Here is a 26375-nt window from a genome sequence, read left to right on the forward strand (position 1 = left end):
TTACGTAGCTGTTAAGCCAAGAAGACAGGTACAAGTACGCCAGAGTTGTTTTTGTGTCGTAATTCCGCGATAGCGTTCTCGAGGAGGCAGCCGAAGTCAGCTAGCAAACTTGCTACGTTCACTACAAGTCACCGTGCAAAACCACGAACCAGTCACGCAATTCGAGCTAATTGTTGCCGGTCGTAGAAGCGGTAACTTTGCAGGTCTCCATTTCTCCTTAAACTTCAGTGTATTCGGACAGAAGTTAATGAAGAAGCCCCACTACTGGTGTCCTTAATACCAGATTTGCATCACCCGGTAAGACGCTTCAAAAACTTGCTCGAGACGAGGAACAAGCTATTACGAAAGATGTATCTACTTACCACAAACTCTTTTATTAGCGGTCATTCTGCACCCAAAATCTACATTAGCGAAGGGCTAGTCATTTTCTAGACTACTTTGCGGTAATTATGCCAAGTGAGTCAACTAGCCAAAAGCTGAAAGAACACTATTTCCTGTAGCCTAGGATTCCAGCACTGATCGAGCACACGTTTATCCACTCACTTTCTGGACTCTTATAAGAAGACAGCACTCGGTGCAGTTTCTCACTATGCCAGTGGGTGATCACAATGGTCCTAACTGCTGAACAGTGGGTGGGCCGGAAAGATGAAATGAAGCAGCTTACCACACTGCAAGGGAAAATCGTAGATCAGTCACGTAGCAGTAAAACTACAATGGCGTCAGGCAGATCCTTTATTCACGCACGGGACCGCACTGGACGATATTCGAGCGCACATTCTCACACGACAAAAGTTCTCCAGCTGGCCTGTGGATCGCAGCCTTCACGCTGGACGTCATTCCAGCTGGATTCCAGACGGCAGACTAGTGGTGGCTGCTGGCGCGTCGCCACTGAATCGTATAGTGGTGGGGTCACGTGCCCACCGCAGCGCCGCACAGGGAGAGAACTGTAGCACTTTCTCCGGAACAACTCCTGCGCGACAGTAAAGCCTGGAGGCACGGCAGGTGCTGAAGACGTCAAACCAGCTGGTGCCACGGTAACAGGACTAGATATTATGTCACGGTGCGCAGCGCTTCTATAGCATCTGTGTCCTATGAAACTGTCGATTGTTAGGACTAGATATTATGTCACGGTGCGCAGCGCTTCTATAGCATATGTGTCCTTTGAAACTGTCGATTGTTAGCGATAGTCCATTCCAGATTGGGTTGGCGTTTAAATGGCAGTAGCACTGAAATCTCTAGCTATCTGAATTTGTCATTTAACATACCTCTCAGTTTGACAATGCTCCGAGCATGCTAAAAAGTGAAAAAGCTCGTGGTTCCCAAGTTAACCTACATGCCCCTACAACTGACTGGGACTGCATCTTCTAATGCCAGAAGTAGGTCTGGGATAAACCATATCCAACAGAACCATGGCTATAAGCGGAGTTATTGAACGCAGTTTTCCGAAATTCCTTCATCAGGGAAGACGAATGGAATATTCCAGAGTTTGAAACACGAACAGCTGCTAGCATGAGTTTCTTAGAAGTAGATACATTAGGGGTTGCGAAGCAACTCAAATCGCTTGATATGGGCAAGTCTTCAGGTCCAGATTGTATACCGATTAGGTTCCTTTCAGATTACGCTGATACAATAGCTCCCTACTTAGCAATCATATACATCCGCTCGCTCACCGATAGATCTGTACCTACAGATTGGAAAATTGCTCAGGTCGCACCAAGGGTAGTAGGAGTAATCCATTGAACTACAGACCTATATCATTGACGTCGGTCTGCAGTAGGGTTTTGGACCATATACTGTATTCAAACATTATGAATCACCTCGAAGAGAACATCTATTGATACATAATCAGCATGGTTTAAGGAAACATCGTTCTTATGCAACGCAGCTAGCTCTTTATTCGCCGAAGTAATGGCCGCTATCGACAGGGGATCTCAAGTTGATTCCGTATTTCTAGATTTCCGGAAAGCTTTTGACACCGTTCCTCACAAGCGACTTCTAAGCAAGCTGCGGGCCTATGGGGTATCGTCTTAGTTGTACGACTGGATTCGTGATTTCCAGTCAGGAATGTCGCAGTTCGTAGTAATAGACGGCAAATCAACGAGTAAAACTGAAGTGATATCAGGTGTTCCCCAGGGAAGCGTCCTGGGACCTCTGCTGTTCCTGATCTATATAAATGACCTGGGTGACAATCTGAGCAGTTCTCTTAGGTTGTTCGCAGATGATGCTGTAATTTACCGTCTAGTAAGGTCATCCGAAAACCGGTATCAGTTGCAAAGCGATTTAGAAAAGATTGCTGTATGGTGTGGCAGGTGGCAGTTGACGCTGAATAATGAAAACTGTGAGGTGATTCACATGAGTTCCAAAAGAAATCCGTTGGAATTCGATTACTCGATAAATAGTACCATTCTCAAGGCTGTCAATTCAACTGAGTACTTGGGTGTAAAAATTACGAACAACTTCAGTTGGAAAGACCACATAGATAATATTGTGGGGAAGGCGAGCCAAAGGTTGCGTTTCATTGGCAGGACACTTAGAAGATGCAACAAGTCCACTAATGAGACAGTTTACACTACACTCGTTCGTCCTCTGTTAGAACATTGCTGCGCGGTGTGGGATCCTTACCAGGTGGGATTGACGGAGGACATCGAAAGGGTGCAAAAAAGGGCAGCTCGTTTTGTATTATCACGTAATGGGGGAGAGAGTGTGGCAGATATGATACGCGAGTTGGGATGGAAGTCATTAAAGCAAAGACGTTTTTCGTCGCGGCGAGATCTATTTACGAAATTTCAGTCACCAACTTTCTCTTCCGAATGCGAAAATATTTTGTTGAGCCCAACCTACATAGGTAGGAATGATCATCAAAATAAAATAAGAGAAATCAGAGCTCGAACAGAAAGGTTTAGGTGTTCGTTTTTCCCGCGCGCTGTTCGGGAGTGGAATGTTGGGAAGATAGTATGATTGTGGTTCGATGAACCCTCTGCCAAGCACTTAAATGTGAATTGCAGAGTAATCATGTAGATGTAGATGTGGTATTTAGACCATCGTATGGTCAATGAAAGCCTCACTTGGAAGCAGAGAATCACAAGTATACGAGGGCATTCAAGTGAAATGTTAAAAAAATGAAAGTTTCGTTCTGACTAGCAGACTGGTGCATTTACTTAAGATATGCTAGAGAGGAAAGGTGAATTCAAAACAGCTAAGGTTAATCCTTCATGAGAAACGTAAAAGGAAACTGTCGCTCGCAAACTTTTAGTTTAAGCACTACTTGATCAAAATGAAGATGAAAGAACAAAGCAAGGGATGCAGCGCCCTAAAGCCGATCGGATAAACAAAGATTACTGTCAAAATGGACGGCGTTCCAACTGTAACACTTTTACGCCATCGATAGAACCGTGCCAGAAAATGAGGCATTGAACAATCGTGGCATGAGTATACGCAGGAGCTGAGCTAGATAGGTGGCATGTGACAGGGGTGGGGGATGGAGAAGAGAAGAGAGGAAAAGAGGGAGGGGGGTGAACAGCTCTTATTAACTTCTCGATAAGGGGTAGAAAATCTTTTTGAGATTTCATGACAAATGATTCTGAATACTCTTGTTAGTAGCCAGTGTTCATTACATGTTCCACCTTTCTCCAAGCTGCTACTGAATTGATAAATCTGTGTGTTTGCCGATGCAGGATTCAAATTCGGTTTGTGATGAGCATGCTTTTTTTTATGAGGCGGAAGGGCGCAGACAGCTGCTATCGAATGGAAGACGCATATGGTGGGAAAGTCCTGGGAAAATGCAATGAATCTGTAGAGGATGCAACATACAAGGCGCTAGTGGGTCCAACTCTAGACCTAGAATACAGCTTCAGCGTTTGAAGCTTTTATTAAATAGCCATGGCAACATACACTGAACGAATTCAAAGACGCGTTGCCACGATCGTAGCGGGTCGACATAGCCCGCATGAAAGTGCAACAGAGATTGTCAAAGAACTTCAATTGATATGTCTCGCAGACAGTCACCGTTGTTCTCACGGAGCTCTATTTGATAATTCCAGAATGATATTTTCACTCTGCAGCGGAGTGTGTGCTGATATGAAACTTCCTGGCAGACTAAAACTGTGTGCCGCACCGAGACTCGAACTCGGGACCTTTGCCTTTCGTGGGCAAGTGCTCTACCAACTGAGCTACCCAAGCACGACTCACGGCCCGAACTCACAGCTTTACTTCTGCCAGTACCTCGTCTCCTACCTTCCAAACTTTACAGAAGCTCTCCTGCGAACCATGCAGAACTAGCACTCCTGAGAGAAAGGATATTGCGGAGACATGGCTTAGCCACTGCCTGGGGGATGTTTCCAGAATGATATTTTTACACTGCAGCGGACCGTGCGCTGATATGAAACTTTCTGGCAGATTAAAATTGTGTGCAGGAGAGCTTCTGTAAAATTTGGAAGGTAGGAGACGAGGTACTGGCAGAAGGCAAGCTGTGAGGACGGGACGTGAGTCGTGCTTGCGTAGCTCAGTGGGTAAAGCACTTGCCCGCGACGTCTCAGGTAGGGATGAAGAGAATAAGGGGAAAAAGATTAAGGCACTTAAATAAATATTTAAAACCCTCCCGAATAGCCGCGCACGTTAGCACGTCAGTTCCGGGATTCGGGGGTGTTGGCCCCGGATCGAATATTCCTTACAGATTCACGACGATGGCCGGCGTGCCAGCCAGCCCGGATGTGGTTTTTGGGCGGGTTCCCTCGTCCGACCAAGTGAATATCGGGCTGGTACCCACGTCCGCCTCAATTCCACGATTCGCAAACATACTGAAGATGCTCGAACATTTTCACATGGGATAAACACTTTAGGCAGATAGCTGGAGTACACTGGTAGGGAAAGGGATAGCGACATGAAGGGCAACTGGCCGCTCTCTACCAGTTACACTTCCAAATCAAGTAATTAACTTGCTGGCCCTCCTTAGATACGGGCCTCTTATTCTTAGAGGCTTATAAAAATCATTTTACCCTTGTTGTATACAAAAATGAAGTAGGACAAAAGATGGTTAATATCGATACGGAGTATGCTTCGTTGTGCACTGTACAGCTGGTAGTGGACCATAGATGTACATATTGTGGAGCACTCATCACATACACCGTGGCGTGCGCATTTGGAAAAGTAGTAAGTAGCCCGCAGTTAGGTGTCAGAAAGTGTGCCTGTTACCATACTCAGTGGGACCCCAGTACTGTTCCATTAATTGGAGTGTGTGGGGGGAAATGTCGACATGTCCGGAAGGATCATGACATCGGTATTCGTTGTATTCTTGTGTCATTTTTCATTTGTCTTGAGTACAGTAATAAATATATGTTTCTCGTCGAAGAACATGCGGCCCTAAGCCAGAGACACACTATACCCTCCTGTCTCTATGTGCACAAATTGTTATAGTTTTAAGTTTCCTCAAAAACCAATTAATTTTTGCAATGGAGGGTAAAGCTTCTTTCTTTCACTTGATCCTCGTTCCCGATGGCCTTCCGCTTGACCTAAGCATTAACAGGTTTTTGGTTCCCAGAGTTCTCGGATTGGATCACTGTTTCAAACGTCTCGTTCAAATACAATTTAGAGACGACAGAAGACCGTTCCAGTTAACACGATATAGTTTTTGGCAAATTGCTGTAGGAAAGAAAGTCAAGGACTGAAGATTAGGATTTAACGTTCCGTCGAGGACGAGGCCATTATAGACTGAGCATGAGCTCGGAGTGGATAAAAATAAATAAGGAAATGGGGCTTATCCTTTTCATAGGTACCACTGCAGTATGCGCTTTAAGCTGTTGTTGGAAACTAGGAAAACCTAATTTTTTTGTTGTGAGGGGATGGGTTTAAAAATGGCTCTAAGCACTATGGGACTTAACATCTGAGGTCATCAATCCCCTAGACTTAGAACTACTAAAAACCTAACTAACCTAAGGACATCACACACATCCGTGCCCGATGCAAGATTCGAACCTGCGACCGTAGCGGCAGCGCGGTTCCAGACTGAAACGCCTAGAACCGGTCGGCCACGAGGGGACGGGGATTAAATGTTTGTGGAATTCCTTGATGAAGATCACAGCTTCTTACTTCCTCTTTGATTTACAATGGATGCTTCGTCATCTGCATCCCAAATTGTTGAAAGAGAAAGAAATTGCTGGTAATTAACTTCCTGACAGATCCAAGCTGTGTGCCGGACCGAGATGCGAACTCGGGACCTTTGCCTTTTGCGGACAAGTGCTTTACCATCTGAGCTACCCAAGCACGACTCACCCCCCGTCCTCACAGCTTTACTTCTGCCAGTATCTCGTCTCCTACCTACCAAACTTTACAGAAGCTCTCCTGCGAACCTTGCAGCTAGCACTCCTCAAAGAAAGGATATTGCGGAGACATGGCTTAGCCAGGGCCTGGTTTGGAAGGTAGGAGGCGAGGTACTGGCAGAAGTAAACCTGTGAGGACGGGGCGTGAGTCGTACTTGGGTAGTTCAGATGGTAAAGCACTTGCCCGCGAAAGGCGAAGGTCCCGAGTTCGAGTCTCGGTCCGGCACACAGTTTTATTCTGCCAGGAAGTTTCATATCAGCGCACACTCCGCTGCAGAGTGAAAATCTCATTATGGTCGTTTTGGTAGTCCAGGTTTAGCACAATTTCGGATGATGTTTTATACGTACCTCCGGATTTAAACATGAATTTTCGCCAACATATCGACGGTTAAATTGAAGTCACTGCTTACTATAATTAGTTAATTCTGTGTTTCAAATTAAACTTATGTTTTCTTTGAACATTTCAGCAATTCTATCATCTGAGTTGTGAGATCAGTACAAGGAGGCAGTTATTATTTTATTCCGGTTGTCAAGAATGACCTCTACCCATACTAACTTACAGGAACTATTTACTTCAATTTCACTATAAGGTAAACTTCTTCCAACAATAACAAACAAGACACCGCCAACTGTACTTAGCCTATCCTTTATGAATGCCGTTTGGTTCTTCGCAAAAATTTCGGCTGAACTTATCTCCAGATTTAGTTAGTTTTCAGTGTCTATAGCGATTTGAGCATCAGTGCTTTCTATTAGCGCTTGGAGATTTCCCAACACAGCTACGACAGTTTGAAATTGTTATACCGATCGTTCCTAAATCCACGTTATTCCTGTGTTCAACCTGCACCCTTTAAGACTGAGGCCCTTTCGTGTTTCCCCGAGACCCTCTAACCTAAAGAGTAGCCCGGTCCACGTCGCACAGCTCCCGCTACGAGTGTAGCCGCTTCCTGCGTCTAATGGACTCCTGACCCATTTAGCGTAACCCGAAACCCCACCACCCTATGGCGCAGGACGAGGAAACTTCAACTACACGTTTGCAGACCCGTCGGAGCCTCTGATTCAGACTATGCTGCAAATGGTGAGCTCTGCTTTCATCTCACAAGCAAGACTGGCAACCTTTGACATTTCTATTAGCCACTTGAAACCAGTGAGAATCTCTTCCAATCCAAAGCGACACACATTATTGGTGTCGACGTGAGCCACCACCTGCAGTTGGCTGCGTCCTACAGCACCTTCAATCTGTTTGTCAGATTAACCGAAGATGCCTTACATTCGCCCGCCCTCCCCCCTCCCCCCCCCCCCCCTACGCCCTTCCCGGAAGTCTTTCGCTGCCTGCCACGCCCTAATGTAACCTCCCACTCGACCATGGGTGAGGGTCAGCTTCAATGCGATCAGTAACTGGGCTCGCCAGCGGTGCGGATCGATTGGCGGACTCGTGGGTCGTGCTGGACGTCCGTTGGATCCCAATGGCCTGCCCACAACAGTGATGCCCATCCACTGCAGCTCAAGCTGTTTAACTGAAGCCAACACAGCCTGGAGCTGAGAGCGAAGTGTCATCAACTCGGCTCGCATCCTCACACAGTACTCACAGTCCCTATCCATACTAAAGACGGTGGGAAACTGCACTACACAGACAGACAAACGACTATCGTCATGTGCTACGGAACTCCACTGTGGACACTGATGAGAACGCGAGAACTGTGTGTAATAAATAACATTGACTCGCAGAGATTCAGAAACTAGACTACAAAAGCACACAGGCCAGATAAATAATTTGCTCCTGGTTAGGAACTTGTAATATGCCACAAAATCGGTTTACATTCCGACACTAAGGAAAACGCAAAAACACTGTCTGTTAAGTATTAAATTAACTCGCAGTAATTCAAAAAACTAAACCACAAAACAATGCATATGAAACTATATAATTCGCTCCTGATTAGGAACTCGTAAAATGTCACAAAATCCGTTACTTCCCGATTGCTCGTCTGTCTTCGCCAGCGGCTGCTGCCTGACTGGGGGGTCGTACAATGACATAATTTTGTAGGTGCATTCAGCGGCATATGTGGATACTGTCACAAATGTGTTGCGAACAGAGTAGCAAAGAAGCAATCAATTTAAAGGTCAAGTATGATGCGGCAGTTTTTCACACATCTCAGTATTTATGACGTCTTATGTCCTGAACTACTTGTTGTACAATGATATAATTCTGCAGATAAATTCAGGGGTGTCTGTGGACACTGTCTGCAAAGTGTGTCGCCAATACGGATAGTAGTAAAGAAGGAATAAATTAAAAATTAAATAACTAAATCTGCGTATTCGCGCGTCGTGGGCTACACTTATTTTTCATCCCACTCCCACCCCTTTGAGAGGTGGATGGTTCGTATCCCCTCAGCGATTCTTTCCAGACGGTAACTGATATACGTACCAAGTTTGGTCGAAATCGGTCGAGTGGTTTAGGAGAACATGTGAAACAAACACACGTACATTTTTATAATATGCATGGACTTAACTATGGTAAATTGTACGAAAACGGTGTGCTTTTGACATATCGTCATTGCATCGTAGCATTGAAAAGCTATACTTTCAAAGCATAATGTTATAACTCTAAAAGCATCATATATGGGAAGCCTTTAACTACTAATAGGTAGTTTCTCGTCATTTTATTACACTAAAGCGCCAAAGAAACTGGCATAGGGATGAGTATTCAAATACAGAGATATGTAAACAGGCAGAATATGACGCCGCGGTCGGCAACGGCTGTATAAGACAACAAGTGAAACTTCCTGGCAGATTAAAACTGTGTGCCCGACCGAGACTCGAACTCGGGACCTTTGCCTTTCGCGGGCAAGTGCTCTACCAACGGAGCTACCGAAGCACGACTCACGTCCGGTACTCACAGCTTTACTTCTGCCAGTATCCGTCTCCTACCTTCCAAACTTTACAGAAGCTCTTCTGCGAACCTTGCAGAACTAGCACTCCTGAAAGAAAGGATACTGCGGAGACATGGCTTAGCCACAGCCTGGGGGTGGCTAAGCCATGTCTCCGCAGTATCCTTTCTTTCAGGAGTGCTAGTTCTGCAAGGTTCGCAGAAGAGCTTCTGTAAAGTTTGGAAGGTAGGAGACGGATACTGGCAGAAGTAAAGCTGTGAGTACCGGACGTGAGTCGTGCTTCGGTAGCTCAGTTGGTAGAGCACTTGCCCGCGAAAGGCAAAGGTCCCGAGTTCGAGTCTCGGTCGGGCACACAGTTTTAATCTGCCAGGAAGTTTCATATCAGCGCACACTCCGCTGCAGAGTGAAAATCTCATTCTGAAGACAACAAGTGTCTGGCGCAGTTGTTAGATCCGTTATTGCTGCTACAATGGCGGGTTATCAAGATTTAAGTGAGTTTGAACGTGGTGCTATAATCGGGGCACGAGCGAAGGGATACAGCATCTCCGAGACAGCGATGAAATGGAGATTTTTCCGTATGACCATTTCACGAGTGTACCGTGAATATCAGGAATCCGGTAAAACATCGAATCTCCGACATCGCTGCGTGCGGAAAAAGATACTGCAAGAACGGGACCAACGGCGATTGAAGAGAATCGTTCAACGTGACGGAAGTGCAACCCTTCTGCAAATTACTGCAGATTTCAATGCTGGACCATCAGCAAGTGTCAGTGTACGAGACATTCAACAAAACATTATCGATATGGGCTTTCGGAGCCAAAGGCCCACTCGTGTAGCCTTGATAACTGCACGTAACAAAGCTTTACGCCTCGCCTAGACCCGTCAACACCGGCAATGGACTGTTGATGACTAGAAACATGTTGCCTGGTCGGACAAGTCTCGTTTCAAATTGTATCGAGCGGATGTACGTGTACGGGTACGGAGACAACCACATTAATCCATGGACCCTGCATGTCGGCAGGGGAGTGTTGAAGCTGGTGGAAGCTCTGTAAAGGCGTGGGACGTGTGCAGTTGGAGCGATATGGGACGCGTGATACGTCTAGATACGACTCTGACAGGTGACTGGTACCTAAGCATCCTATATGATCACCTGCATTCATTCATGCCCATTGTGCTTTCCGACGGACTTTGACAATTTCAGGAGGACAATGCTACATCCCACACGTCCAGAACTGCTGCAGTGTGGCTCCAGGAACACTCTTTTGAGTTTAAACACTTCCCCTGGCCACCAAACTCCCTAGACATGAGTATTACTGAGCACATCTGGGATGCCTTAAAACCTACTGTTCAGAAGAGATCTCCACTCCCTCGTATTCTTACGGATTTACGGACAGCCCTGCAGGGTTCATGGTGTCACTTCCTTCCAGCACTATTTCAGACATTAGTCGAGTCCACGCCACGTCGTGTTGCGGCACTTCTTCGTCTCGCGGGGGCCGTACACGACATTAAGTAGATGTACCAGTTTCTTTGGCTCTTCAGTGCATAACGAGTCGTACCTAAAACGACGCGCTTTCGAGAGATACTCAATTTGATGATGCTTTGAATAAGCTTGTATTCATGTCACGTACTATGTAATAAAAATATCACCAAATACGAACTCCATACAACATGCGGCTGCTAATTTCTGCTTGTGTCGTAAAAACGGTGTCGCATATCAGTGGCCACATTCCTCTCCACGAAGCAAACATCTACCATGCCAGATTGCTCATTTCACGTTTTTTATTGTACGTGGAACGTGGAATTCAACGCTCTGACGTCACCAGCTCCTCGTCAGCGTGAGTTTTCACGTCCTGTGAAAGGAGGACGGCTTTACGAACGTGTTCGACAATCTCCAGCAGCAGAAACTACTAGAGGGGCGTTGTGTATCGCAGAAAACTTCACTGTTGAAATTCAGAGAGTGTACGTTTCAACAAGAGTCGGATAATATATTACTTCCGCCCACATACGCCACACGAAATAGACAGACCAGAAAAATAGAAAAATTAGAATTCCTTCGGAGTTTTATCGACAGTCGCTCTTCCCTCGCGCCATTCGCGTATGGGGCAAGGAAAAGGTGTGTTGGAGTGAGGGGGGGGGAGGAGGGAAGGCGGGGGGAGGTACGGGGAGGTGGAGGGAGAGACAGTAGTACCAGAAGCATCCTCAGCCACAGACTGCAAGATGGCTTGCTAGAATTGTCTTAAGGCCAAGTTAGGTCCTGCTCAGCGCACATATGAATGTAGAATGCAATGTTGGCACTTGGGCCGCGGGAGTAGCCAGCCGGACTAGCTAGAGGCCGCTGACGAGACAACAGCGGCTGCACTGAGAAGCCTGAGCGATCTTTCTGTATTGGGCCGACATCCGACAGGAGGCTAGGAGCGTGGGAGAGAGGCTTCCAGATGCGCCGCGCTGGCAATTGGACGCTCCTACGCACCATCCTGCGTGAGGTCAAGCTTGCGGCACACACGCTCCATCCCATCTACAGGGAGTCCCAAAACCTTACGGTCAGAATTATACAGACGGGAGAAGCTCTTAAAGGGAGTGATTTTGACAACGAACAAATGAGCGGAAATGAACATTTCCGACGGTACGAGCTCTTGAAAGAACTATTTGTGCTCACCGGACAATATATTGGTTGCTCCCTTAAAATCCCTGGTGGCTTTGGAGCGCGGAACATAGTGCCGAATTGGTACCAGGTGGTCATATGATTTCTCTACCCTACCTGATGTAAAGCCAGGCGAACACTGGGACATAAGCGACGGGGGGGAAGGACAGGGCAACGCAGCGAAGACTTTTGTGATTGACGGGTGTAAATACAACAGCGAAAATTGAGGCGCAGATTAGGGGAAGGCAGCACAGTGCCTGCCAGCCTACTTCCTCCTTCGCCGTGCTGTGTCCGGGGGCACAATTTAATGTGCGAGCGCCACATATGCTCCTGCGGCGTGATGTCTCAGAATGACGATAACGAAGCTGAATTCATTGGAAATAGTTACGAGGAAGTTAGGTCACAAACTGAGGATAATGCAGAACTGGATAATTCCTCAGTACTCAGGCACCTGTGAAGCAGAGTATAACCACAAACAATGAATAAACGCATTGTTTCCAGGCTTATACAACATTCCATTGTGCAGCGTCAACAAAGGGCAAAGGAAAGACCGACTGAACGTAGAAAGACTGAAGACTCGAAATATGCTAGTGACCCACTCCACCATTTCTCCATGTCGATGTACCCAACAATTAAAAATATGCCACCAATAAGTCAACATTTCATCCGATGTATAACATTTGAAGTGATTTCGTAAACTGACGCCTCTCCTAGGAATTCACAGCCCTCCAAGCTCAAGAACTCGACTACCTTAGAATTACAGCGCCAAAGCTTTATATCTATCCCATACTCGTCAGATGACATCAGTACGTCTTTGACACTTTTTCAGAACTCAGAGGACGTGCGCTCAAGTACAGCTGCTGGATATCACGTTTAGTTCATCAATAGTAACAACTTCCGTAATTAATTTTCCAGAGTAATATATGTTACTCTTGCTTATGCCCTTACTCTGTAAAAAATTTCAGTAAAACTACCTCAAGAACACAGTGGCTGTTTCTTCAGTTCCAGTTGGATTTTGAGCATTACAAACTTCAGGAAATATATATTTCTCCATACGCTCGTGAACCTCATGGAACAGAATCCAGTCCAAAAGGAAGCAGTTCGTCAACTGTTTATCAGAAAACTCTTGATGGTTCAAATGGCTCTAAGCACTATGGAATTTAATATCTGAGGTCATCAGTCTCCTAGACTTAGAACTACTTAAACCTAGCTAACCTAAGGACATCACACACATTCATGCCCGAGGCAGGATTCGAACCTGTGACCGTAGCAGCAGCGCGGTTCCGGACTGAAGCACCTAGAACCGCTCGTTCACAGCGGTCGGCAAAACTCTTGATGTTAAAACGATTTCGCCATCAGTATTTCTGTTGTTCATGTGGCCGCTTTTCCATTCTAATTTATTCTGTTTTGAATTGCCGCGTAATAACATCAGCATGCCCTTTTCCCCATCAGAATCCGACTCTCAACTAAGATTCGTGAGTTCAATCATACTGTCACAAAACACTGCCCATAGAATCAACAAGGAAAGACTACGTGACAGAGGCTAAACTGCCTCCTAATATGCGCACAGACTGTGTCGCGAAATCTTCGCTGCGCTACGTCCCAATGTGCGCCTGGCCTGTCATAGTGTTGAAGTAGTGTGCGTGTGCCCGTCGGTAGTATGGAATCGGTGCAGTAAGATCGGTCGATGTGGAGACGTGACAAGGCGACAGGAAATAGATGTCATGTTTGGACGTACACATGACCACAAAGTGACTGAAGTTGTCCAATTTGTTAGTGTATGAACTCGAACTGTTCAACGTGTCTATAAAGACTGTTGTACTGCTCTTAACCGTGTAACAATGCATACGAACAGCGGCCGTTGAAAGATCCTAACTGACAAGGACCGCAGAGGAATGTCACCCCTTGTCAACGGGTATCAAATGCGACAGAAATTGCCACTTTGAGTGAATTCATCTTCATTTCAACCGGTTTTCGAGCGAAAAGCGCGAAGGAAACTGCATCCAATGGACATTTGTCATCATGTATTTTCAAATGGCCATTGCACACAGTGACAAATGAATTTGCACTGTTTCAATAGGCCATACAACACAATAACTGTACAGAACTGACCGGAGCAGTGTAATGTGATACGATGAATTGCGATTTTGCCTCTTCTCGATTGCACCAACGATCCAAATAGACGTTTAAACTGCAGTGCGTCGTGGTTCAGACCGGAGGTGGTTGTATGATATTTTGATGGTGTTTTTCGTACTATGACTTGGGACCATTAATTCATGGTATCGTGAACATGAACCAGGATAGTAGGTCCCGAGTTCGAGTCTCCGTCCGGCACACAGTTTTAAACTGCCATGAAGTTTCAATTACAACAATCTCGGTGACCAAGTGAAGCCATGTAACTGCGACTGGCCCGCTAAATCTCCCATTTAATCCATGAGAAAACGTCTATTTGGAAGTGAGTGAAATGTAGCTATCAACGTCCACGAGATATGATAGCTCTAAGGGACCTGATCATCAATAAGTAGCTTCCGCTGGATGTGACGTACCTGAAGTAACTTCTGGACTCTCTTCCTCGCCCCAGTGAGATCCGTGTCAAGGACAGAGGCTATGTTACACGGCATTATAAGCATGGTGTCCCCGGAAAGGAGAAGGGACTAAATTTTTGCTCGATGTCGTTATTTGTAAACTGCTTATGTTTGACAACAAAGGACTGCCTGCCGCATCGAAGAGGCGCTACCTTCAGGATCGAAACACAATCGTTTGCGATGTACCCACGGTGGTGTCATAGTTCGTGACTGGTTGTTCAGGACGTGGCACTACTTTTACAGGAACTAAGAGACATGGCTTCAATATGTGGTGCAGCACGTGTGGTTCCTGGACTGTGCAGACATGAGATATGCAGTTTAACGTACCAACGTCCTCCTCTAAGGTAGACGTATCCTAAAAGTTTGCGTTCCGAAGATCATCTTGTGTATCTTTCGCTGTTTCTAACAAAAGAAAGCGTGAATTGTTCAGGATGATGAGCCACAATAAATGAACGACTAGCCAATTTATGGACTTTTGGTATTAAGTTTATTTTTTATTAAATTACGAGAGTAATCCCGAAAGTAAGGTCTCCTGTTTATTTTATAAGTACACAGAGCTGCTTATTTCAACAAAGGTTTACATCAGTTCATAGCTTGAACATTTAGGTATTTTTCGACATAATCACCATTTCTGTCGATGCATTTTTGTAGACGCTGTGGCACTTTTTGTATGTCTATGTCATAACAACACGCCTCCATGCTGTTCAGAAAGTTATGAACCTCTTCTTTCACCTCGTCGTCGCAGCTGAATCACTGGGACCACAATTAACGCTGACAGGTACTGCGAGACAGAAAAAACTCAAACGGGCAATCAGAAACGGAGAAGAGCAATGTTGAGCAAGGGCGTATACGTTCTCCATGACAACGCTCGCCCACACATTGCTCGGCAAACCGTTGCTCTCATGCAACAGTTTCAGTGGAACATAATCACCCTCCCACCCAATAGTCCTGATTTGGCGTCCAGTGACTATTACGTTTTCCCTAGGTTAAAAGAACATTTGGCTGGAAAGCGATTCAGCTCCGATGACGAGGTGAATGAAGAGGTTCATAACTTTCTGAATAGCATGGCGGTGAGCTGGTATGACATGGGCATACAAAAACTGCCACAGCGTCTACAAAAATGCATCGACAGAAATGGTGATTATGTGGAAAAATAGCTAAATGTTCAAGCTGTACACTGATGTAAATCATTGTAGAAATAAGCAGGTCTATGTACTTATAAAAAAAAAAGGAGACCTTACTTCTAGGATTACCCTCGTATATATGAAATACTTGTAGAAATAGAGATATCATCTGGGATTGCACTTGAGAACGATTAATAAATAAATACAGGGTGAACGTTAATAAAACCGGAAACTGCAGGGCCGGGTTCCACTCTCGAAATGGAGGAAAAAATATCCTATTGACATGTATCCAGAAATGGATCGTTGCCACGGTGAAGGGCGCTAACAAATAACAGTTCTCTGACCACGTGCGGTGTGTGCCTTGTGTGTTGCAGGCAGTGTGACTGACGTAGCGTACTGTGAGCAGCAGAATGGTCCCGCACTCATATCGGGAACAAGCCGCAATGGTGTTCGTGTACGGCCATGCAGACGGAAACGGTCGAGAAGCAGAACCCGGTCCTACAAGTCTGTTGTACACACAGTCCCCAGTCCCCCCCTCCTCGCTGCATGTTCCTTTGACTGGAAGGACCCATGAGCATACAAATGCCCAAAAAGGACTTGAAATGTTATGTGATGTAGCTGATGTTTGTGAGAGTACTTATTTTGGTAGCTATAGCTGTGCTGCCTCTCGACCGTTTCCATTTGCTTGGCCGTACACGGGCACCGTCTCGGCTTGTTCCGACATACAGGGTGTTTCAAAAATGACCGGTATATTTGAAACGGCAATACAAACTTAACGAGCAGCGATAGAAATACACCGTTTGTTGCAATATGCTTGGAACAACAGTACATTTTCAGGCAGACAATCTTTCGAAATTACAGTAGTTACAATTGTCAACAACAGATGGCGCTGCGGTCTGGGAAACTCTATAGTACGATATTTTCCTCATATCCACCATGCCTATCAATAATATGGCGTAGTCTCTGAATGAAATTACCCGAAACCTTTGACAACGTGTCTGGCGGAATGGCTTCACGTGCAGATGAGATGTACTGCTTCAGCTGTTCAATTGTTTCTGCATTCTGGCGGTACACCTGGTCTTTCAAGTGTCCCCACAGAAAGAAGTCACAGGGATTCATGCCTGGCGAATAGGGAGGCCAATCCACGCCGCCTCCTGTATGTTTCGGATAGCCCAAAGCAATCACACGATCATCGAAATATTCATTCAGGAAATTAAAGACGTCGGCCGTGCGATTTGGCCGGGCACCATCTTGCATAAACCACGAGGTGTTCGCAGTGTCGTCTAAGGCAGTTTGTACCGCCACAAATTCACGAAGAATGTCCAGATAGCGTGATACAGCAATCGTTTCGGATCTGAAAAATGGGCCAACGATTCCTTTGGAAGAAATGGCGGCCCAGACCAGTACTTTTTGAGGATGCAGGGACGATGGGACTGCAACATGGGGCTTTTCGGTTCCCCATATGCGCCAGTTCTGTTTATTGACGAAGCCGTCCAGGTAAAAATAAGCTTCGTCAGTAAACCAAATGCTGCTCATATGCATATCGCCGTCATCAAGCCTGTGCACTACATCGTTAGCGAATGTCTCTCGTGCAGCAATGGTAGTGGCGCTAAGGGGTTGCAGCGTTTGAATTTTGTATGGATAGAGGTGTAAACTCTGGCGCATGAGACGATACGTGGACGTTGGCGTCATTTGGACCGCAGCTGCAACACGGCGAACGGAAACCCGAGGCCACTGTTGGATCACCTGCTGCACTAGCTGCGCGTTGCCCTCTGTGGTTGCCTTATGCGGTCGCCCTACCTTTCCAGCACGTTCATCCGTCATGTTCCCAGTCCGTTGAAATTTTTCAAACAGATCCTTTATTGTATCGCTTTTCGGTCCTTTGGTTACATTAAACCTCCGTTGAAAACTTCGTCTTGTTGCAACAACACTGTGTTCTAGGCGGTGGAATTCCAACACCAGAAAAATCCTCTGTTCTAAGGAATAAACCATGTTGTCCACAGCACACTTGCACGTTGTGAACAGCACACGCTTACAGCAGAAAGACGACGTACAGAATGGCGCACCCACAGACTGCGTTGTCTTCTATATCTTTCACATCACTTGCAGCGCCATCTGTTGTTGAAAATTGTAACTACTGTAATTTCGAAAATTTGTCCGCCTGAAAATGTGCTGTTGTCCCAAGCATATTGCAACAAACGGTGTATTTCTATCGCTGCTCGTTTAGTTTTTATTGACGTTTCAAATATACCGGTCATTTTTGAAACACCCTGTAAATACCGGACCATTCTGCTGGTTACAGTACGCTGCGTCAATCACACAAGGAACACACGGCACGTGGTCAGAGGAACATCAGTCGTCACCGCCACCTACCATGACAACGATGCATTTCCGGGCACGTGTTCATAAGACCTTTCTTCCTCCATTTCCAATATGGAAAACGTCCCTACAGTCTGTCGTTTTTACGATGTGCATCCTGTATAATCGAAATGTTTCGAATTTGCATAAAAGATAACTCATACGCTCCCATTACTATTATTTCCTAAGCATCTACTTAGAATAGATAGAAAATTATCAATTTTTACACTACTACCAAGTACCGAAATTTCTGCTAATGTCATTACTGTAATGTACACGTATTCTAAGCGTAAAAAGAGTATAGGAAATTAAGAGTAGGGGGGACGAGAGTCATATGAAGAAGTCTTGCAGAAGAACACAGGAGAGGCAGAAAGCTACTTCAAACAAACGCGAAATTATGCAATACAACTAACACATTAAATCCAACAATAATCTTGGGACAGATTCATTTTAAACATCGAATACGATGCACACAAAAGGCCAGCACCAGCGCACACGGTAGTTAGACACATAAAACAGTCGAAAAAGTACACAGCATAACCGAATTTCATTGAAGAAGGTCAATGGATTAAACACTGTCAAGAGTCACGGTGCAAACAGGAGGATTATCGGAGTAATATTTTTTTGATGAGGAAAAAGAATTTGTAAGTATTGACGTTACAACAATGGATGAAATACAATACACGCTAAAAATTAAAAAGTAAATAAAAATAAAAAAGCTGCGGAATGGATGCAAAAAATGCAGCGTCCACAGATATACAAGACCTTGCCATCGTTTTAGATTTCCACGTCCTATCAACAAATGATTGCACGAAGAAATTACAGAGGCATCAGTCGGCTGAATGCCATGTACGAGATCTATTAAAAAATCTTGAACAAAAGAATAACAGTTCTAGCTGACAAACTTCTCCAAGAAGACCAAAACGTGCGGTTACGAAAGGTCACTCGTGTATTGACAGTATTTTTGCAATATAACGACTCATAGAAAACAAAAATAGTTCAGTCTTGAAGCCCACGTTTTTTTATAGATTTTGAGAAAGAAAAAGTTCATCAAAATAAATTATGAGCAATAATGAGTGACAGTGGTTATTCACCCCAGCTCATAAGGGCTTTCAAAGGTCAATATCGTGAAACAAAAATAGCAGTAAACGCAGGAGAGTGAAGGATATGTGAAAAAAAAATCAATCGAGATGTGATACAGGAGTGTTCTCTTTCACCAAGTCTTTTTTACAGTTATATTAACAATGTTCTTAAAAATTGGAATCAGAGAATTGGTAATTCCCAAGAATGACTGCCTACCGAAGTCGCGGGATCCAAACGATACATATCGAGCGTGCGATTGTAAATTGATCATGTGACTGTGCTGGTGGGCGTTATGATCAATTATCAGTGATCATCATTTTTATCTATTTTCCGTTATTCCCTTAGTTGCTCTAAGTGATATACCTCCGCGTATTGATGGCAAAAACGGAACTTTCCCGTAGCGTACACATCACATGGCCTTTCACATGACGACAACACCGACGACGAGTAAGATAAGTCATCTCCTTTGTAACTGCAAGTATTTTTGTAACGGTCTTCTTTTGTCATTGCTGCAGTGATCGCCGTAAACATACTCACAGCGCCCGCCACCATAGTGACGTGATCGATTTACGGTCGCACGCTCGATATGTATCGTTTGGATCCCGCGACTTCGATAGGCAACCATTCTTGGAAATTACCAGAGAATTAACCAGGATTTATATTAACATTAAATTAGATCAACACACTAACAGAAGTGCAATACTATTTGCGAATGATAAAGTAGTTACACAATAAAGTGAAGATGACCTGCAGCTTGCGCTATATCGCATAAGCCAAATACGTAAAGAAACCATTAAAATCTCATTATATCAGGTTAACGTTATGGTCATTCGGGTAAGTACCCAAGACAGTAATTAACAACCCAATAATTGAACACGACCCATGTTTTAAATATATCATAATGATATTGCCGAAAAGCTGCACAAATTTCAAGTAATATTTGGAACATCAACAGAAACTCAACTAAAAACCCTAAAAGACACAAATCATTTTTTTAAACTATGGGGTGACTAGTAGGCCTACTTTTGTATGAACCGAAAGTGGGGTACATAAAAATAAAGATGCTAGCAAATACTAGCAGCAGAGATGAGATTCTTGAGAAGCGTGAATGGCTTCATAAGAAGTGATTCAATTGCAAGTGAAATAGTCGTAATAAGTTGATATCAATGAGGAAATAACTCAGTGCAGAGAGGGGTGGAAACAACCAGTGATTATAATGAGAGATCAGAGCCCGCTCAAAAAAGTTATCTGACCTATAACCAGAAGATAAGGGGAGATACAGGTCAACCAAGGAAACAATGAACATGAACTCTGTGACAGCGGAACAGGCAGGTGCCTAATCACTGTATGTAAGACGACGGCCTAAATTAATTTCTAACAGCTACTTTCTATCATAATTTATACATAGATTCGTTCCACATATCTGAACGTTCTTCATTGTTATAAGCTGTACAGAATAAGAAGCACGAATGAACCGCAGAAAACCAGGGAGTGATACCGAGTAGCCGAAAGACAGCACGAGGCATCAATTGGTAATGAAACATTTAATGAAGATGTACAGCAAACGTGGCAATCGGCTCCTCGGAATCAACAATAAGAAATGTTACACACAGTGAGGCTATTCTTGAAATGCTTACAAAATGCCTGAAGGATCGCCGTTCTGTCTTCTCATCGTCAGATTTCAGCTTCGCTCCACTGTCAAACAACGCAGACGCACTGCTCAGCTCCGGATTCTGCGTCGATAGCACAACAGCCTTCCGGTCTGTCTCCATTTCAAAAGGGCGTCAGAAAAATAAAGCTTGCAGTTTTAATTTGCGTTGGCGAGAACGCAGGTGAAATGATTCTCAACGAGAACCGGTATACGTCAGAGATGCTACTAATGTGAACCAAAGGTAACTGTCCTAGCTCAGCTAACAAGAATGCCAAATTAGTAGACTACATGCTCGTTGCAAGGCTCTTTCAGCGAATCTTACAATTAATAGCTGCGTGCGCTCTGCAACCAACGAACTAGTGATAATAGTCAAAAGGCCAAGCGATGTAACCAACGTCTTAAATTTAAAACTAGCTATCTCATTTTAATGTAGGTTAGTTAGTAAGCTGGCGTAGTTTATGAGAATTTAAGAATACCAGACGCTCAGTGGCTCGGTACGGGCTTTTGTTAAAGTTTCGAGAACATACCTTCACCGAAGAGTCAAGCAGTATATTGCTCCCTCCTACGTATATCTCGCGAAGAGACCATGAGGATAAAATCAGAGAGATTAGAGCCCACACAGAAGCATACCGACAATCCTTCTTTCCACGAACAATACGAGACTGGAATAGAAGGGAGAACCGATAGAGGTACTCAGGGTACCCTCCGCCACACACCGTCAGGTGGCTTGCGGAGTATGGATGTAGATGTAGATGTAGAAATAACGGAAGAGGTTCAGATTACAGATGAGAATGTTGCACCTAGGTATACGTAATTATGATGTTTTTTGGTTGGTACTTCAGCCTAATGACTGATTTTAGAATCACGTGAAGGCATGCGCAACGAAGACCGTTATCAGCAGTTTTCACCATTTTCTACTTTTTTTTGTTGTGATTAGACATGAGGTTATGTTTGTATATCTGTAAATACTTCGCGTTCTACTCATTTGGGTCCTGTACACTATTTTTAAGCTTTGCTATACGTTTTTAGAACTACTTATATAACATGAGGACAGTTAACCAATACTTCGTCGATCGTGCACTATCTTCTACCTTGAAAGTCATTTACAATGGAACATGTGATAGTTGCAAACGAACAGAGATTCTTTTATGTTGAACAGTTTTACCTATCTTGAAACTGGAAATTTGTGTTATTTTCCGGCAGGTCCAGTTTCAGAACGTATTTAACTTGTAACTGGTTTCTCAGATACTTCTGCATAACTGGATTTCAATTACTGATTATTGGTGTGTAGTAGAGTAATAATGTAACTGATTAAATGCAGAAATGACAAGGTTTCCTCTATCGCAACGCATTTACATTTCAATGGGATATTTGTTCCTAGGTACATGAATATGTACCTTCGAATTGGTGGCGGAGACATGAAGGAAGGACTCAAACCATCCCATGAAAGCAGACACACAAAGTTTCAAGAACCAGCTTCAAGCAAGGAATCGAGATATATATTACAGTGCCCTGCGTATCGCTCTCCTAGTGACCGCGAAGACAAGATTAGACTAGCTACAGCGAGCACACAAGCATTTATGCAGTCATTTTTCACCCCCTCCACACGCAATTGGAACAGGAAGAAGCGCTAATAATTAATCGCACTGGTCGTCCGGACAGCGAATATGACCTGTTGGTGTGTCAGAAAAACTATGAGTAGCTTATCCACCAGGAAAGGTTCCAGTCAAGTCTAATACTCGTAAAATTAGCGACTTGGGAGAACTCCCAAAATTACAACGTTATCTGCCCGGCGAACACCTACCTCTGCTTGACGAAATTTTCATGTGTCCTGTGAAGAACAACACCGAAGACAACGAATGAATGGACTGCCAAATACTGATTATTGTTGTAGAAAGTTGCATTAGTATCATGAAAATTAAAACTGTACTTGTTATTCTGTATGAGCTCAAGATAACGTTAATGTGAACAGAAGGGAGTGTGCGATTTCAGTATCTTTTACATGCGTGTTTTTTTTAAAAGATTTAATTCCAGCTTTTAATTATTAATTACATTACCAAAAATAAAACAGTCGTAATTCAGTCTCTTGTCTGACAGCCATATTTGCATCATATAATATGACAATGCCAATAAAGATGCCTGAGTAAGGTTATTACACAAATTAAACAGTTTTCCTCAGTTTCCCACAAATGTACGTTGGTTGGCTTAAGCTCGTTTAAAAATACGCGATTTGTAGATTTACGTATTATGTACGTTAAAAATATATAGCCTACATCTATCCAAAGGTTTATTAGAGTATCATGTAAAAATCTGAAGTAAGTCGACAAGAACTTTTGGGGATTTTTGTTAACAACGTTTCTCGTTTATTTAGTTAGGTGACTGTTCTTCAGACTTTACAAAATTGTACTGGGTAGCACGAAGGCGAATGACAATAACTCAAGTGCCAGAATATTAAAATAATAATAGTAATGATAATAATAATAATAATAATGATAATAATAATGATAATAATAATAAAAAAGTGTAGCCTATGACCATCTGAAAATTTATTAGAGTATCGTATAAAAATTTGAAGTAAATCGGTCAAGAACTTTGCAATTCTGCATTCTGACATGTCCACGAAGAAACGGGAAGTTTTCGATTTTTTTGCTAACAACTTCTCCCGCATTTTTATCAGAGTATCGTGTAAAAATCTAAAACATTTCGAGATTTTTGCTGACAACGTTTCCTGTTTATATGTGCAGTATTTGAAGAATGTGTATGTCCATCCGAATTTTTATTAGAATATCGTATAAAATGTGAAGCAAACCAGTCAAGAACTTATCGAGATTTTTTGGGAACAACGTTAAACAGCGTCTTATCTTTATACAGTAGTACAGATTAGAAGCTGAATGTCTAGTGATGGTGATGGTGGTGATTATGGAGCTAATGAGTACACTGTACATATACATTACACGAAAGTATTATGCCAGAAGTTTGTAGAAGTTCTGAATTAGAAACTGTAGAGGATGTTCAGTTTGAAAAGAACTTTCATTGTTTGTCCTGTTACTGCACTGCGAATTACTTAGTTCCTTTAACTGGCAACAATAATAGAAAGTGAAAGGTGAAAGCTGGAAGCAATACTGATGATCCGGACATGGATTTCTGTCGACATGATTGTTGTGCTATTATAAGGTGGTGTAAAAAGGCTTGTGAATAGTAATCACCTTCTCAGGGATGAGTTTCAGGGGAAACTGGTTGCAAAAGCTTAGAATTGGAAGGCTGCCTCGGCAGAATGGTTCGCATTTGGATGCTGTGGGACAGCACTGTCAAAAGAAAAATTTGATGCCTTTGACGAATATTACAGATCGAGGAGATCATAAATACTGGGTACTACATGATAAACAATTTCCCATGAATGTAGTATGTACCCGATTACAAGACAGCTCTTCACATAAATCATCCCGACTTTGGAGAGTCTTCTTAAAAAGGTTCTTATTTTTAACCAGCTGCCGGCCGCTGTGGCCGAGCGGTTCTAGGCGCTTCAGTCTGGAACCACGCGGCTGCTACGGTCGCAGGTTCGAATCCTGCCCGGCATGGATGTGTGTGATGTCCTTAGTTTAGTTAGGTTTAATTAGTTCTAAGTCTAGACGACTGATGACCTCAGATCTACATCTACATCTACATGGATACACTGCAAATCACATTTAAGTGCCTGGCAGAGGGTTCATCGAATCACCTTCACAATTCTCTATTATTCCAATCTCGTATAGCGCGCGGAAAGAATGAACACCTTTATCTTCCCGTACGAGCTCTGATTTCCCTTATTTTATCGTGGTGAACGTTCCTCACTATGCAGGTCGGTGTCAATAAAATATTTTCGCATTCGGAGGAGAAAGTTGGTGATCGGAATTTCGCGAGAAGATGCCGTCGCAACGCAAGATGTTAAGTCTCATAGTGCTTAGAGCCATTTGAACCATTTTTTAACCAGTTCTGACCAACAAAAATAACAAATGGATTAAATGCACGACCTTTTTCGTCTTACTTGTTCCCACGGAAAGTCGCTGAGCTAACATTCTTCTTGGCTCTAACCTAAACGCGTCCTCATCACCATTCTCACTCAACAGCCCATACTCTCCTTTAGTTGCACATCGCGTCCTATTGGAAAATTCCAATTTACCTACAGAGCTGCATTCTGAGATGTTTGCGAAAAAACGGGACGTTTTTATTGCGTTTCTCTCGTACATGATGCATAACACGGTGTTCCAGTTCATGCAACGTGTTCCGCCTAGGTCCCCCGACTTCTTTCGTGTGTATTCATGTGTTCTTCATACGAGTGACAACACAGTGAGCGATCTGGCAACGCTGTGTTGTTCTACTTGTGTAGACCAGTGTGTTTATCCGTTTCTGGTGCTCAGTCCGAGTTTCAGCTCCGTACAGCCATCACATGATGTTTGAGAGGATCATCAATGAAGCTGTGTTTTTGTTGTGTGTCACGAAAATGGAACAGCGGAATTTAAAGCAAAGTTATGCAATCAAGTTTCGTGTTAAACTAGGGGAATCGACGAGTATGGCCTTTGAAAAGTTAAAACAGGTACATTCCTTATCACGAGCACAAATTTCTCGCTGGCGTAAATCATTTTTGGAAGGCCGAGAACTCATTGGATATGAACATTGCTCAGGGAGACCTGCAACTTGGAAACCGTCGAAAAAGTCGAATGCGTCACACTCTTGAAAGATCATATCGACGTTTAACAATGAGGATGATGATTAACCATTTAAACTTGAAAACTTCTACTGTACATTAAATTTTGACTTAAGGCTTGCACATGCGAAAGGTTTGTGCCAAAAATGCGCCGAGAAACCTCACAACTGAGCAGAAGGACAATCGAAGAAACATGTGTGCTGATCTTCTTGACAGAACTGCCAACGACAGCGAGAGGTTCAGTCGAGTGATCACAGGCGATGGATCCTGGATTTTTGAGTACGATCCTAAACAAAGTGGCAAAGCGGGGGGTTGCACATTGGGACATCTCCTCGATCGAAGAAAGTTCCAACGAGCAAACCAAAGATCAAAACAATGATGATTTGGTTTTTTGACACTAGGGATATTGTGCATAAAGAATTTGTGCCTCCAGCACAAACTGTCTACCAAGTGTTTCACAAAAATGTCCTTGAAAGACTCGGGGAAAGGGTGAATCGAGAGAGAACAGACATTGCAGACAAGTGGATGTTGGGTCACGAAAACGCCGCACGTCACACAGCCATTTGCATCACGGAATTGTTAGCTCAAAAGGCATTCTTATTGTTCCACAGCCCCCCCCCCCCCTTTCCCATATTCACCTGATCTGAGTCACTGACTTTTTTCTTTTCCCGAAATTTATAAACGTCTTAAAATGACATCATTTTATGACACTGGAGAAAAAATGTGACCGACATGTTAACGGCCCTTGCAGCTGAAGCCTTTCAGCGCTGGTGCCAAGACTGGGAATGATTCCGACGGCGTACAGCTGCCAAAGGGACATACTTTGGAGAGAACAACGTTGTTGTTTGGAAAAAATAAAAACTTTGGCAAGGGAAAAGTCAGTTTCATTACATTTCTCACACACCTTATAGTTCAGGAGATGGCATTAATAAACACTGAGAAGCGTGAAAAATCGCTGCATTGTGCGTAAGATTTAAATTTATTACATCTTTTCTACTAATTCCATTCTCAACCTATTTTCAAGACACTGTCCACATATGCCGCTGAATG

General features: G+C 43.8%; 1 protein-coding gene across 4 annotated transcripts in view; it reads right to left on the reverse strand.

Moving 5' to 3' along the window:
- Positions 1 to 26375, reverse strand: part of LOC126334926 (glutamyl aminopeptidase-like) — a 431383-nt gene that overhangs the window by 116186 nt on the left and 288822 nt on the right. Inside the window, exon 1 of one of the 4 annotated variants that reach the window (XM_049997651.1) lies at positions 20628 to 20873. The exons of the other annotated variants lie outside the window; for them this stretch is intronic. Within the exon in view, the coding sequence (XP_049853608.1) occupies positions 20628 to 20762 (135 nt within the window). The 5' untranslated portion in view covers positions 20763 to 20873. Of the gene's footprint in view, positions 1 to 20627; positions 20874 to 26375 lie in introns of those variants that run through there. 4 annotated transcript variants of the gene reach the window in all.

The sequence above is a fragment of the Schistocerca gregaria genome, chromosome 2 (genome assembly GCF_023897955.1).
Source record: "Schistocerca gregaria isolate iqSchGreg1 chromosome 2, iqSchGreg1.2, whole genome shotgun sequence".
NCBI lineage: Eukaryota > Metazoa > Arthropoda > Insecta > Orthoptera > Acrididae > Schistocerca > Schistocerca gregaria.